Below are 16493 nucleotides of genomic sequence, written 5' to 3' on the forward strand. Positions count from 1 at the left end.
AGAAGACATTTGTAGAATCGGAACCTCGGGCCTTAAATGGGTTGAATGCATTTTTATTAGGGTTAGGGTTTATATACAAGACATCACTTTCATCCATTCCACAAGACCCACACACCCGCGCAGACCCACATAAAACACACAGTGCACATATGAAGGGATAAGGTAAACAACTTCTACTGTACCATTCAGCCTAGGTCCTAGGATATCATAACATCATAGAAAAGGTAAGAAAACCGTGGGGCAAAAATCTCCTTCAACACATTGGGTGCCAAAACCGTATATATACGGTTTTTGAAAGAAAAAATAATAATAATATTTTTTCCAATGACCAATCCACTTCCTGGTTAACTTATGACTTCAAAAGCCTGTATCTCGGCTCCTGTACAATGTATTTTAACTATTTTCATCTGGCTGCAACTATGGAACGGATTACCAAATGTTTTTAATTGTTTTCCCCCGATTGTACGAGACCTCTATGTGTGTAATGAGGGGATCACCGTGAGGACGGTGATCACTGAAAATATTTTGTGACTACTTGAAAAAGGTTCAAAAATGGTTAAAAATCCTGGCACTCAACGTATAATATTTTAATAAACCTCTGGCACCTAATAAATAATACCCCAAAACAATAAACATGGAACCAAATGAACTCTTAAATGAAAGTTAAATGAACACTCATGGCTATACTGTGAAGAGGAGCAGAGCAGTACAATAACCCAGCTAACAGGTCTGTGCAGTGACATACTGTTGTGTTAACAGATTAGATTCAAGTTTTATAAACAACCATTTGGATAAATTACCTCTCTCTCTCTCCCTCTCTCTCTCTCCCTCTCCCTCTCTCTCTTTCTCTCTACTACACTTTGGATTATGGACTTTTACTTGTAATGGAGTGTTTCTACATTGCAGTATTGATACTTTTACTTAGTAACAAATGTGAGTACTTTTTTCCACCACTGGTAAAAGACCACCAAATGGTTTTCTGGAAAAGGATCCAAGAAGGAAGTGAACAGCATTGACTGATCGGAGTCATTTCACAACCGACAACCATAACATCTCCAGTATAAAACCCTCACTCCTGTGAATGTCAGGGATTGAACTGGTGGTGTTGAGAGAGACGCTGGTCTGTGCGTGGTGATAAATAGATCGTTGTTGCCGGGCAAAAACCTCTTATATTCCTGTTTTTACTTGTAATGTTTTTTTTTGTAATTCTTCGTCATATTAGTGTCACACAAAAGTAGCAGATCTACAAGCTCAAAACACGTTTTGAGCTTGTAGATCTGCTGGTTGTTTTATCCTGGAAAGTAACAGTTTTAGGATACATGAGCTTTCCACAACCCTACAGCCAGTGGTGGAAAAAGTACTCAAATGTTTTACTTAAGTAAAAGTACTCTGTTACAAGTAAAAGCATGAGCATTATTACTTGAGTAAAAGTACAAAAGTATCAGTATCAAAATGTACTTAAAGTGCCAAAAGTAAAAGTGCTAAAATGTTTGATAATAGCAGATCTACAAGCTAACAACGCGTCACGATGCGATGCGTTGTGAGCTTGTAGATCAGCTGTGTATAAAATAGGGCTAAAGTGGTTAACGTATGTTTTATAATGCAATAATTTATAGTAACTAGTAACTAAAGTTTTCAAATAATTGTAGTGGAGTAAAAGTACAATATTTGACTACTGAGATGTAGTGGAGTAGAAGTGAAAGTATCAGACAATTGGAAAACTAAAGTAAAAGTACCTCAAAATTGTACAGTACAGTACTTGAGTAAATGTACTTAGTTACTTTACACCACTACCCATACAGCCAAAGAGATGCGATGTCCTAGCTAAGTCGGTGGGGGATTTAATTAAGCGTGTTTATTTCTCCAGCGCGGCGGTCCCAGCAGGAGCAGAAAGACGTACACACCTGATGCAACGACACGTAACCGTTACGTTCCATGACCCTGTGTTGTTTATGTGGTTGGACACTCCCCCGAGATACACACCTGTGTGTGTGTGTGTGTGTGTGTGTGTGTGTGTGTGTGTGTGTGTGTGTGTGTGTGTGTGTGTGTGTGTGTGTTGTGTCGATGACTTGACTCTCTGCCTTGATCGCTATGTATCCCCAGTGGTCGCCCAAAGCACTCAACACACAGAGGTGGAAAAAGTATTCAGCTTTTTTTTTTACTTAAGTAAAAGTATCAGTACTGCAATGTAGAAACTCTCGGAATTTAAACTTTACTTGAGTAAAAGCACAAAAGTTTTGGTATAAAAAAATTATAAGAAAAGTAAAAGTACTCATTATGCAGAATGTCCCATTTCACAAGTTTTCAAATGTATAAAATGTTTAAAAATATTTTGAAAATAGCCTATCTACAAGCTCACAATGCATCGCGACGCATTGTGAGCTTGTAGATCGGCTATTTTCAAATGGCCAAAATGTATATATATATATAGGGCTGGAGTGGGTAATGTTTTGTAATAATCAAAATCTACAAAGTAACTAGTAACTAAAGTTTTCAAATAATTGTAGTGGAGTAAAAGTACAATAATTGCCTCTGAGATGTGGAGTGGAGTAGAAGTAAAAGTACTGAACATCGGAAATACTCCGGTAAAGTATAAGCACCTCAAAATCGTACTTAACCCATTGATACCTGGAACGCATCTGTGTCACTTTAGATTTCTTTAGGCTATTCAAAAATAGCAGATATACAAGCTCATAGCGCGGCACCGAGTGCCGCGCTATGAACTTGTAGATCTGCTATTTTTGAAAAATCGAGGAAAAAAAAAATTGGGTTTTTTTTCCAATTTTTTTTTAGGATTTAGAAGACATTTCTAGAATCTTCTCAGGTCTTAAAGGGTTAAGTACAGTACCTAAGTAAATGTACTTAGCTACTTTGCACCACTGATCGTGTGACATCGTTTCGATCAAGAGCTCTTCATCATGGAATTGAAACGGGTAAAGGGCATGGATAGACACAGGCACCACGGCGTATTCTTAGCAGCGTGCGGAATCTCATGTTCTTTTATAGCCATTTCATGGCATGTTCCTCTGCTATGCGTGGAAGGAACCGCGGAGGTGAAACTCGTCACCGTCAGGCGATAAAGAGGCAGCCGTCACGTCACGCCGTATCGTACCGGAGGAGGACACACATATGTGTCTGTCTGTCTGTCTGTGCTCTTCTCTCTCTACAACGACCAACTCTAGGAGTTCTAAGCAGTGACAAGGGAGTCGGGGGACTAGAATACATGGAGAGGGGGGGGGGGGGGGGGGTATTGGGAAATCGGCTAAACTGGGAGAAAACGAGAGAAAGTTACAAATCCAGGAGCACTTTATTGCCAAGTATGTTCAGTAAGTAGGTCACACAGTGGAGTGCAGTCTGGTACTCCAGTTGTACTGCAGCAGAGTTAAGCCATTTAGAGCGGGGACGCATCTGTGTCATTTTTAAGATTTCTTTGGGCTATTCAAAAATAGCAGATCTACAAGCTCATAGCGCTGCACCGAGCTTGTAGGTCTTCAATTTTTTTTTTATCGTGAAAATGTGTGCAAATCTTTGAATATATACATATACATTTTTAAATCAAATATTTGTAACTCTAATCTTTGCTTCTGGGGATTCTACAAATGTCTTCTAAATCCTAACAATAAAAAAAAAAAAAACGTATGTTATTATATCAGTGGTTCTCAAACTTTTTCATGTCAAGGACCCCCAAAATGATACGTATTTGGCCGCGGACCCCCATTTCAAAACATATTGTCCCAGGGACCCCCCAGAAGCAAAGATTTGAGAAAGAGAAATTCGCTTTAAATATATATATATATTCAAAGATTTGCACACATTTTCACGATTTTTCAAAAATAGCAGATCTACAAGCTCATAGCGCGTCACTTCCTGCCGCAGAATGAGCTTGTAGATCTGCTATTTTTTTTAAATCGTGAATTTAATTTTTTGGTGAAAATGTGTGCAAATCTTTGAATATATAATAATTTTTCAGAGCGAACATTTTTAACTAAAATCTCTGCTTCTCTGGTCCCTGGAACAAACTGTTGTCAGATGAGGGTCGGGGTCCGCGTCCGCGTTAGTGCACGTTTGATCACCACTGATACAGCAACATAGGTCTCAACGGGTTAAGACAGAGTTAACCCATTAAGACCGGGAACGCATCTGTGTGATTTTTCTTTGGGCTATTCAAAAATAGCAGATATACAAGCTCATATATATTTTTTAATAGCCCAAATAAATCTAAAAATGACACGGATGCCGTTCTCCGGTCTGAATGGGTTAAGACAGAGTTAAGACAGCTCAGTGGACGCTCTCTCTCTCTCTCCACCTCCACAACCTGAGTGACACGATCCGCTAGGAGCTGTCTCTCTCTCCGCCAGCGGAGCCTCTGACATCTTCAAGGACTCAGCCTCATGCTGAGAACCATGCCAGCTACTACAACCTAGAGACTGAAATACAGCTGTGAACACACTGCTGAAATCATAACCCCATTCCCTCCAAACCAAAGCACCCAAGCGCACAAGCGCACACACACGCACACACACACACACACACAATATTTAATTTATACCGCTTTATCCACTGACTGGTTCTCATATTTTTACATACGCCTAGAAGCAAAGATTGGAGTAAAACATGTTTGCTTAAAAAAATATATATATATATATTCAAAGATTTGCACACATTTTCAAGATTAAAAAAATAATAGCAGATCTACAATTTCATAGCGCGGCACACTCGGTAGCCGTGGTATGAGCTTGTATATCTGCTATTTTTGAATAGCCAAAGTATAAAATATGACTAGAGTCTAAAATGACACAGATACGTACCCGGATTGAATGGATTAAGGGTGGGTCATGACCAAAAGAGTAAGATCGTGGATATACAAGCGGCCTAAATGATTTTTTTTCTCAGACGGGTGGCTGGCCGGCCTCTCCCTTAGAGATCGGGTGAGAAGTTCAGTCATCCACGAGAGACTCGGTAGTAGAACCGCTGCTCCTTCACTTGGAAAGGAGCCAGCTTAAGGTGGTTTGGGGGCAGCTAGTACGGACGCCTCCTGAGTATCTCCCTAGGGAGGTGCACGTCAAACTCGGAGGAGGAGGAGACCCCCCCCTGGCAAACCAAGGACCAGATGATGGGGGGGGGGGGGGAGGATTATATCTCCACACTGGCCTTGGAACGCCTCTGGATGTTCCAGGAGGAAGTGGCTAATGTTGCTCGGGAAAGGGAAAGTCCGGAGCTCTCTTTCTTGGAACTGTTGCCCCCGCGACCCGATTGAGGATAAGCGGTTGAAGATGGGTGAATGGATGGAATATTGTATCATGGTATGGCATGGTATCTCAGGGAGGACACTAACCACCATGCAGGCCATTGAGCTGGTATATATATATATCGATGTATCCTCAGTCTTAAATTAATGATCAGCCCTGGAAGAAGGGTTCCAGTCAAGTGTTTTTGAGCGGTGTAGCCGCTCCTATAAGTGGGTTTGGGACCCATCCGCGGCGAAAGTTTTTCTTTCCGTCGCGAAAATTTGTATTTCACTGTACTGTGATTGGCTGATTGGCTGTGACGTACTGTGATTGGCTAGCGAGACGCATGATGAAATTAATAACTCATAAATAGCACCACTCACTTAATTTTTTTTTAAAGTGAGCTTCCATCACTGTGATGACCACTGTTGTTTTTGAGCACCGAGCGGTGCAAATCTACAAGTGTCATAGCAAAGGGTCTGATTACTTATCTTTGCAGGACGTGCTGTGATTGGCTAGCGAGACACATGATGACATTAACTTAAAACTTAGCTCATAAATAGCACCGCTCACTTCACACTGGGTGTGATTTTGTTATAAGAATCTGCATCACAGTCAAAGCACTGCCTTTAACGATCAGCCCTGGAGGGAGGGTTTAAGTCAAGTGCTTTTTAAAGGAATCCACATCATAGTCAAAGCAGGGCTTTTAATGACCGCTCTTAACGAGGGACCAGACCACTCATGTATTCAACATGTTAATAAGACACAAACAGCTGAAACCTGCTCGATTAGCATATCACTGCTTTCACACAGAAACCTTGTATCTCCACACATTCCTACCATTAACACATTGGGTGCCATAAACGAGAAGCTTGCTTGTCGATCTGCTATTTTCAGCATGCAACCAAGTGTAAAAATCTGTCATTACATCAAGGCACCGCCAACATACATTTTAGTCGACTAAATCAACTGTAGATTTAGTCGACTATAATCTCATGATATTTAGTCGACTAAAACTAGACAAAAACTAAGACATTTCAGATGACTAAAATATGACTAAAAGTAAATGGAATTTTATTCAAAAGACTATGACTAAAACTGAATCCAAATTTGCTGTCAAAATCAACACTGCCCTGCACGCATAAGCGTGCGCACAGGAAGACTGACAGACTCAAGGGTATGTGCATATAACCAAGGCGGTGTGTGTGTGTGTGTGTGTGTGTGTGTCTTCCTATTGATGTGAGAATATGATCTGATAAGCGCTGACATGTTTATTCCCCACAGAGCTGTTAATTCACACCCCGCGCTGCGCCTCTCCCCTTTAACACTTCCCTCTGATTGGCCCTATTGATTGCTCCGTTCCCCGCCACGGAAAGAAAAAAAGCAGCAGAACACTCACATATAAATGCGTGTGCGTGTGTGTGTGTGTGTGTGTGTGTGTGTGTGTGTGTGTGTGTGTGTGTGTGTGCGCGTGCGTGCGTGTGTGCGTGCGTGCGTGCGTGCGCGTACTTGAATTGCTATACTTGTGAGGGCCTTAACCCAATCAATCCGGGAACACATCTGTGTCATTTTATTTGGGCTATTAAAACATAGCAGATATACAAGCTCATAGAGCAGCACCGAGTGATGAGCTTGTAGATCTGCTCATTTAGAAAAATCTTGAAAATTTGTGCAAATCTTTGAATATAAATACATTTATTAAAGCTAACATTTTTAACTCAAATCTTTACTTCACGGTGGGGTCCCTGGAACAAAACATTTTGAGATGGGGGGTCCACGGCCAAATACATATCTAAAAATGTTTTCTAAATCCTAACAGTATGTTGCTATATCAGTGGTGCTCCAACTTTTCCATGTCAAGGAATTGTTTGTCAAAGTCATTTGGCCGCAGACCCCCATCTCAAAATATTTTTTCAATTTAAAAAAAAAATAGCAGATCTACAAGCTCACGCTATGAGCTTGTAGATCTGCTATTTTTGAATAGCCAAAGAAAATCTTAAAATGACACAGATGCGTTCCCGGTCTTGATGGATTAATGTCCCCACAAGTATACTGTATCATTTCAGAAATAGATTTTTTTTCACGGTTAAAAATTATTTGGGGGGAAAAAAAGAGTCACAGGTTGGGATAATGATTATAGGCATTTAGTTTATTCTGCGGGTTGGAGTTAACTCTCTCAGTGCCACGCCCCGAGATATCCCGAGTTTTTCCCGAGTACCCTCAGTGCCAGCACGAGAAATCCCGAGTTTTTACTTTTGACTGTGGTCGCGCTATTCTGTTTATTTTTCATGATCACTTTCACTTCCTGACTCCTTCAGACTCACCCGGAGCCGGATGTAAAAAAAAAAATTCATTTCCGGGTCACGTTGTTTTTCTCCGGTGATTTTCGGCCAGAATAGGGAAAGTCACGGTTTTTCACACGGTATAAAAAGCGAACGGAGAGGTCCACGTCTACTCTCTTTGGTCTGGGTGACGATCAGTCATCGTAGTCGTGTATCGCATCGTAATTTAGCCCGATCAACGATTGTCGAAAATGTCAACATCCGGTTATGACCGGATATGACGTGAGCCTGTTTGGGAGGGGGCGAGTGAGCCAGCGAGGTCATCAATGTGTCGATTTGTTGCTCTCTACTGGTAGAACTGTATTATGGGTTTAAAAACCCAATCAGATCATTTATTTGAATGAAAAATTACAAAATTAAAAATAAAAATAAAACGCAAATTGCTGGCACTGGGGGAGTACTTTATGAAAATACTCTTGGCACTGAAAGAGTTAAGAGTTATGACTGATTTATACCTACACGGGTGAAAATAGCTGATCTACAAGCTTGCAGATCAGCTATTTTATCAGTTATAGAAAAAAAATAAGGCATTAATAAACTTGCTGTCTTAAAATAATACGTTTGTAGGTAATACAAATGTGTGTGTGTGTGTGTGTGTGTGTACTTTTCTCAGGTGAATGGGTTTCAGTGCATCAGTGCATTTTTTATTTTGGTTGCCTCTCACACCGGCCGGGTTTCTATTATAGTCACGCTGTGGTTTATTAGCTTCACCATTTACCCTATGGCAAATTTGCACACACCGAAAATATAGCTGATCACCACAGATCACAGATCACCATGTTGTCGTCCGGTGGATCTTTCTGTTTCTCTCTGTCTGTCTTTCTGTTTCTACCTCTCTGTCTTGTCTTTCTGTTTCTACCTCTCTGTCTTGTCTTTCTGTTTCTACCTATCTGTCTTTCTGTTTCTACCTCTCTGTCTGTCTGTCTTTCTGTTTCTACCTCTCTGTCTTGTCTTTCTGTTTCTACCTGTCTCTGTCTGTGTAATTTTAAGATTTCTTTGGCTATTAAAAATAGTATATACAAAGCTCATAGCGTGGCACTCGCGAGCTTGAAGATCTGCTTTCTTTTTTTTATCTTGAAAATGCGTGCAAATCTTTGAATATATATATATTTTAAAAAGCGAACATTTTTAACTCAAATCTTTGCTTCCGGGGGGTCCCCGGAACAAAACATTTTGAGATGGGGGTCCGCGGCCTAAAAATGTTTTCTAAATCCTAACAGTATGTTGCTATATCAGTGGTGCCTCTCTGTCTGCCTTTCTGTTTCTATCTCTGTGTCTCTCTCTGTCTATCTGTCTGTCTCACTTTCTTCCTCTCTCTCTGTCTCTATCTCAGTCTTTCTCTGTCTGTCTGTCTGTCTGCCCGCCCGCCCACTGTCTTGATCCTCCCTGCTCCACCATGCCCCCCCCCCCTCTCTCTGCTGGATGTCATGTAGTGGGATTACTACTGCTGTTGCTATTGAGTACAGAAGTCCTGACGTCACTCGTTCATCCCCTGGGTCGTAAAGTAATTTCTCTATGGAGAATAACATTGTGTCATCTTAGAATCGTCTCATATAAGAATTGGGGTCCAAAAATAAACAAACTGTCTCGGCGATATTGTCAGGGAGGAGGCTCTGTATCGTTTATGATAGTCAGTCACTCATATTTGATACAGTCCGTTTCTGGTGAAAATTTAACAAATAATTATTCGGCGGAAGTAACATCAGCGTTTTCTCGCCGTCAGTTGATGGTTCATATCCATAAGAGTCAAACCGCCGGGATCATTTGTTTATTTTTGGAACACAGTTCTTATTTGACGATATTAAACACGACTATGGGAATTCAGAATAGGGGGGGAAAACCACGACCCAGGTAGGATGCATAAATTACGTCAGACTCAGTGTCTGTTTGTATTATTGTGATTTCTGTCATCGTAGTTTTACTATATGTTGTTGCTATTGTTTGCATCTCTTTCTCTCCGTCTCTCCCTCGCTCTCTGACAGTGGTTCATGTCAAGGACCCCCAAAATGATATGTATTTGGGCCCCCCATGTCCGGGTAGCTCAGTCGGTAGAGCTCTCGCCTTCAGACCACAAGGTCATGGGTTCGATCCCGGGCACCGCCAACTCAGCGCATGAGTAGCACGGCTTGGGTGCGGTAAGTCGTGCGGTAAGTACTGGGAGCTGAGGATAGGTGTGGCGCTCCACCTCAGCAATCCATCTCCCAGGGGTCTAGCGCATTGTAACGGGGACAGACTCCCGCGTGTTACTCGGCTGATACCGACAATAAGCCATCTCCCGACCTACTTATGTCCAAATATGTTTTGTTCCAGGGACCACTCCAGAAGCAAAGATTTGCATTTTACAAATGCTCGCTTTCAAAAATATTATGTTCAAAGATTTGCAAAAATGCTATTTTTGAATAGCCAAAGTATAAAAGGTTAAAGTGGTTAAAACTATTGTGATGCCATATTAACACATTTTGCTGGGAACCCCCTGGTATCCCCCCCAAGGACCCCTGGGGGTCCCCGGACCCCACTTTGAGAACCAACAATCCAAGACTCACCTTCTCTGCTGGATGTCGTGGTAGTGGGAGCGTTTCTGCAGCCTCCATGCCTCCCTCTCCTGGGAGGTGGAGTCACAGCTATAGTAATGGAGCAGGAAGGGCCACACCTCGCCGCGGATGGACGGGTCGATACCGCCGAAGAAGATGGCCTGCAGAGCGAGGGGCGTAAACAGTTAACACATTGCCTGCCAAAGACGTATAATATATAAATACGTCCTTTCAAATTCAACACTTGCTTGCCAAAGACGTATATAAACGTCCTTTAAATATTTTTCATGTTTTCAGTGATTACGCTAGAGGGCGCTCTACACTGACCTATGAATGATCCCTTGACTGCGAGAGAAGGCTAGAATAAGAAATTACCTCATCCCAAAAACAGTCACTCCATCCACTCCCATGTTATGAGATGTAGAAAAACACATCTGGCTCGGATTTCTTCTTTTTTTTTAATGAAAACGAGCCATATTCAACTGCCAATAACAGAACGACAGACGATCGCGGTAAAAAAAAAAAACGGTGGATAGACAAGAGCCTCCCCCTCCCCCCAGACAGCCTTTGTTTACATCCGTGTCCACATCGTGGCTTCCATGGCTCTCTGAATTAATTCATTAATACATGGCACAGAATGTTGTACATAGCATGTTGTGTACTGAACATAGCATGTTGTGTACTGAACATATAACATGTTGTGTACTGAACATAGCATGTTATAGCATGTTGTGTACTGAACATAGCATGTTGTGTACTGAACATAGCATGTTATAGGATGTTGTGTACTGAACATAACATGTTGTGTACTGAACATATAACATGTTGTGTACTGAACATAGCATGTTATAGCATGTTGTGTACTGAACATAGCATGTTGTGTACTGAACATAGCATGTTATAGGATGTGTACTGAACATAACATGTTGTGTACTGAACATAGCATGTTGTGTACTGAACATATAACATGTTGTGTACTGAACATAGCATGTTATAGCATGTTGTGTACTGAACATAGCATGTTGTGTACTGAACATAGCATGTTGTGTACTGAACATAGCATGTTGTGTACTGAACATAGCATGTTATAGCATGTTGTGTACTGAACATAGCATGTTGTGTACTGAACATAGCATGTTGTGTAGCTTACTGAACATAGCATGTCGTGTAATGAACATATAACAAGTTGTGTACTGAACATAGCATGTTGTGTACTGAACATAGCATGTTGTGTACTGAACATAGCATGTTGTGTACTGAACATAGCATGTTGTGTACTGAACATAGCATGTTGTGTACTGAACATAGCATGTTGTGTACTGAACATATAACATGTTGTGTACTGAACATAGCATGTTGTGTACTGAACATAGCATGTTGTGTACTGAACATATAAAATGTTGTGTACTGAACATAGCATGTTGTGTACTGAACATAGCAGAGTTGATTTTGACAACAAATTTTGATTTAGTTTTAGTCATAGTCTTTTGAATCAGATTCCATTTAGTTTGTCATATTTTAGTCATCTGAAATGTTTTAGTTTTTGTCTAGTTTTAGTCGACTAAATATCATAAGATTTTAGCAGTGCGACGCATTGTGAGCTTGTAGATCTGCTATTTTCAAAGCGTGACACCCGAGTGCAACCAAACATAAAATCACTTGTCTTTTAGTTCTACTGGATCTCTTCTCCACTAGTACCTCACTGACATTTTAGTCTAGTTTTTATTTGTTGGCAAAATTGACAATATATTTAGTCTTAGTTTTAGTCATCGTACCTAATATTTATTTTGTTTTTATTTAGTTTTCATCAGTGAAAAAAGGTAGTCGACGAACATTTTTCGTCATAGTTTTAGTCGACGAAATTAACACTGGAACATGTTGTGTGTTGAACATAGCATGTTGTGTACTAAACTGTGTGACCCTTGTGGCACTTTGTATTGGAACGCAGCAGAGAAGGTTTTTCTCACAGTAACTGCTGCTGAGTCATCCTCCTCAACACTGTGGTTAGAAGAACTTGAGTGAACCAGTTTCCGAAAGCGCTCAGATGACTCAGACTGTCCAAAACGAAAACCACTCCATGGCTTTAGAGACTGTTATTGTTGTTCAGAGCCCAGGTGCTGATTAAAACTGAAAGCTGCGCAATCAAAGAGGTTGGAGTTCCAAAAGTATACATGATGGCAGACTGAGAGAGAGGAAAGAAAGTGGACTTGGATAGACTGACACGCTCGCTAACCAACTCAAGTCTAAATATATGGTACATATATTGTATATGTACCAGAGGAAAGGCAATGGACATGGTGCCAGTAAAATCAGTAGGGTTAAAGGGATAGTTCACCCCCAAAATGACTTTTTTTTCTATCGGTTAGTCACCCCATGGAGACTTGAATTCATGGATATTTCTTTGTTTTTGTCGCATTCCTAAGCCAATGATTTGATGACGGCAGCGATTCCGGTAGGAGGCTCAAAGAGTCTCTTTTGTGTCTCCTAGGAACCGCTGCCTACCGGTAGCAGATCTACAAGCTCACAACGTGTCGCTCTGCGACGCGTTGTGAGCTTGTAGATTGGCTATTTTCAGCATGCAAGTGTAAAATCAGCCATTACGACGCCATCAAGGCACCGCCAACATACATTTTAGTCGACTAAATCAACTGTAGATTTAGTCGACTGAAACTAGACAAAAAGTAAAACACTTCAGATGACTGATATATGACCAGTGGTGGAAAAAGTACTCAAATTCTTTACTTAAGTAAAAGTACCAATACTGCAATATAAAAATACTCTGTTACAAGTAAAAGTCCAGAATTAAAAATTTACTTTAGTAAAAGTACAAAAGTATTGGCATCAAAATGCACTTAAAGTACCAAAAGTAAAAGTACTAAATATTTGAAAATAGCCGATCTACAAGCTCACAACGCGTCGCGACGCGACGCGTTGTGAGCTTGTAGATCTGCTATTTTCAAATAGCCTATGTATAAAATAGGGCTAAAGTGGTCAATGTATGTTTCATTATATCATAATTTATATCTGTAAAGTAACTAGTAACTAAAGTTTTCAAATAAATGTAGTGGAGTAAAAGTACAATATTTGCCTCTGAGATGTAGTGGAGTAGAAGTAAAAGTATTGGAAATTAGAAATACTCAAGTTAAGTACAAATACCTCAAAATGTTACTTAAGTACAGTACTTAAGTAAATGTACTTAGTTACTTTCCACCACTGTATATGACTAAAACTAAATCAAATTTACTGTCTCACACACACACACACACACACACACACACACACACAGGGGGGGGTCTACCTTGCGTAGCTTGTACTCCTCCTCCACCTGCCCGCTGTGGTTGAGGTGGCGCAGCCAGGTGGGCACGTCCAGCCGGCGGTAGAGCTTCTCCTCCGGGTGGGTCTCTGCAGAGGGCAGGGTGGGCCTCCTGATGGAGAACTGCATGCAGGACTTCTCATCAGACACCTGGTGGTGGAAGTGCACAGAGATATTAACCCATTAAGACCTGGAACTGTGTCATTTTTAGATTTGAGCTAAAAAGCATTATTTTACACTTTGGGCTATTAAAAAATAGCAGATATACAAGCTCATAGCGCGGCACCGAGTGCCGCGCTACGAGCTTGTCGATCTGCTATTTTTGAAAAATCTTGAAAATGGGTGCAAATCTTTGAAATATATATTTTTTTAAAGCAAACATTTTTAACTAAAATCTTTGCTTCTGGAGGGTCCCTGGAACAAAATATTTTGATGGGGGTCCGCGGCCAAATACATATAATTGTGGGGGTCCTTGACATGAAAAAGATTGAACATCACTGATACAGAAACATACGTTTTTCAGAAAACTGTTGAGATTTAGGAGACATGTAGAATCGGCTTCAGGTCTCAATGGGTTAACAGAGACATTATTACAACGCTTATGTATTTACATTGCACCTGTAGCTACATAGAATGCTCAGTGTTTTTACAACAAAAGAAAAACTCATGAAAAAACAAGTACATCAATCAGAAAACATCCTGAAATAAAGAGAGAGAGAGTAAGGAAGCAGTGTTGATTTTGACAGCACATTTTGATTTAGTTTTATTCATCTTCTTTTGAATAAAATTCCATTCAGTTTTAGTCATATTTTAGTCATCTGAAATGTTTTAGTTTTTGTCTAGTTATAGTCGACTAAATCTACAGTTGATTTAGTCGACTAAAATGTATGTTGGCGGTGCCTTGATGGCGTCGTAATGGCTGATTTTACGCTGAAAATAGCCGAGACTAACATTTTTCGTCATAGTTTTAGTCGACGAAATCAACACTGAAAGGAAGATAGAAGGAGAAACGGAGAGAGAGACAGGGGAGACACAGAGGGGTAAAGAGTGAGTGAGTGAGTCTGCATTGCAAAGTGAGGGAACCTCTCATATCGTCGCTGTCGGGCATAAACCTTGTACCTCCATATTTAATGTTAGTCCCCCGGGGACTGCCCATAAGTCCGACATCCCATTACTCCGACTACGTGGCTTCCGCGTGCGGTTAGGGTTAGGGTGTGATCCAAAGATGTACTGCTCCCATTCACTTCCTGGTTAACTTATTACTTAAAAATTCTGTATCTCGGCTCCTCCTTTTTTTGCGACGTATTTTTGCAGAGACATGCTATTTTTAGCGGCGTATAACAAGCGAACGGGAGGAACGCAATGACATTGTTCTGTTTTTTGCGGAAGCACAGTGAAACCCTCTGTGATTAGCAACCATCAGGGGATCGATCATACTGCAGATAAATATTCTGTGACTACTTGAAAAGGTAAGAAAATCGAAAAATCGCTGTCAGTCTGGGACTTATTTAGTTGTATTATATTATTATATATACTCTGGCAGTTAAAGAGATAATGGACTATTTATGACTTTGCCATATGACAGTATCGCACAAAATAAGCGAAAGTTTGCTACAAGCGTGCAACGTTACACCTTGCGTACTTGTAGATGGGCTATTTTTGCCATTAAAGAAACTATATATTTTTTTGTTTTGTTTTGTTTTGCCTATAATGACATGCCCAAAATAGTCATGCCAGGTCGAAAGTCGATATGTCTGCGTATCTGTGGGTTTTATAAATATTTATGAAACGTATTCTCAAGAGCTTGATAATAACATTGGATCCATTGGAACGCAGGTTCTTCGTTTTGCATATATGAGGGATACTCAGGGCCAGTGGTGGAAAGTGACATTTTGATTATTACAAAACCTTACCCACTTCAGCCCTATATATACATTTTGGCCATTTGAAAATAGCCGAACTACAAGCTCACAACGCGGTGCATCGCGACGCATTGTGAGCTTGTAGATCGGCTATTTTCAAACATTTTAGTACTTTTTACTTTTGGTACTATATATTTTGATGCAAATGCTTTTGTACTTTTACTCAAGTACATTTTTAATTCTGGACTTTAACTTGTAACAGAGTATTTCTATATTGCAGTACTTTTACTTAAGTAAAGAATTTGTGTACTTTTTTCCACCACTGCTCAGGGCTGATAATGGTCTATAATGTAACAACCTGGTCTTTGAGCTGCGTCTCCCGGCAGCACTTCCACTGCTGGAAGACCTCGGCCAGCTTGTCCAGGCCGGCGTGGTGGAAGTGCAGGATCTTGTACTGGCTCTCTCTGCTGGCGATGACCAGCTGACCGCTGGTGCAAGCCTCGTCACTGCAAACACAACAACACGTCCCCTGTCACAGTGGTTCTCACAAACATTTTCATGTCAAGGACCCCTAAATTAATGTGTATTTGGCCACGGACCCCCATCGGAAAATATGTTGTGCCAAAGAACACCGCACCCCCATACAAGATTTGTGGTGTTAACCCTTCCACGATTTTTCCCACGATTTTGTAACCCTCATTTTTCACCCGGTGCCAATTTTCTAAGTGATCCTGGGCACTACACTCCCCTCACCAGCCTAGGGAGGCCAGGGCCGAGCTCATGCCTCCTTCAATGCATGAGGGCCAACTGACCTTCTTGTCACCTGACAGGGGGGAGTTTCCCTGGTTGGACGTACAGTAGCACGTGGAAGGAACACGTTATTCCAACCAGTTCCCTTCCCCTCCATCAGGTGCGCTGGCTTCATGGGGGAGGCGTTATAGTGACCAGGATTACTACATGTTTTTGTGAGGGTATTAACTACCCTGAGAGACACGGGGAGAACATGCAAACTCCACACAGAGTGGGCCCTTTCGCCAACCCCACCTAGGGTATGGGCGCTGATGACGCGGAGGAGAAGACATGCCCCCAGCGCCCACAGCATCCACGGCGGGAATCGAAGCCAGGACCCTCTAGCTGTGAGGCGACAGCGCTACCGACTGCGCCACCGTGCCCTCCCGTTTTCAAGTTTAAATAGGTAAAAAGTACCCTTTACATTT

General features: G+C 41.2%; 1 protein-coding gene across 4 annotated transcripts in view; it reads right to left on the reverse strand.

Annotated features, from left to right (window-relative positions):
* Positions 1-16493, reverse strand: part of tbc1d16 (TBC1 domain family, member 16) — a 102767-nt gene that overhangs the window by 20598 nt on the left and 65676 nt on the right. For all 4 annotated transcript variants that reach the window (XM_080447337.1, XM_080447336.1, XM_080447334.1 and 1 more), the window contains exons 7-9: positions 15635-15782; positions 13400-13564; positions 10114-10262 (exon numbers count right to left, since the gene is read on the reverse strand). In XM_080447337.1, the coding sequence (XP_080303463.1) occupies positions 10114-10262; positions 13400-13564; positions 15635-15782 (462 nt within the window). The remainder of the gene's footprint in view (positions 1-10113; positions 10263-13399; positions 13565-15634; positions 15783-16493) is intronic.

This window comes from Gymnoscopelus braueri, assembly GCF_963280865.1.
Source record: "Gymnoscopelus braueri genome assembly, chromosome: 13".
Classification (NCBI taxonomy): domain Eukaryota; kingdom Metazoa; phylum Chordata; class Actinopteri; order Myctophiformes; family Myctophidae; genus Gymnoscopelus; species Gymnoscopelus braueri.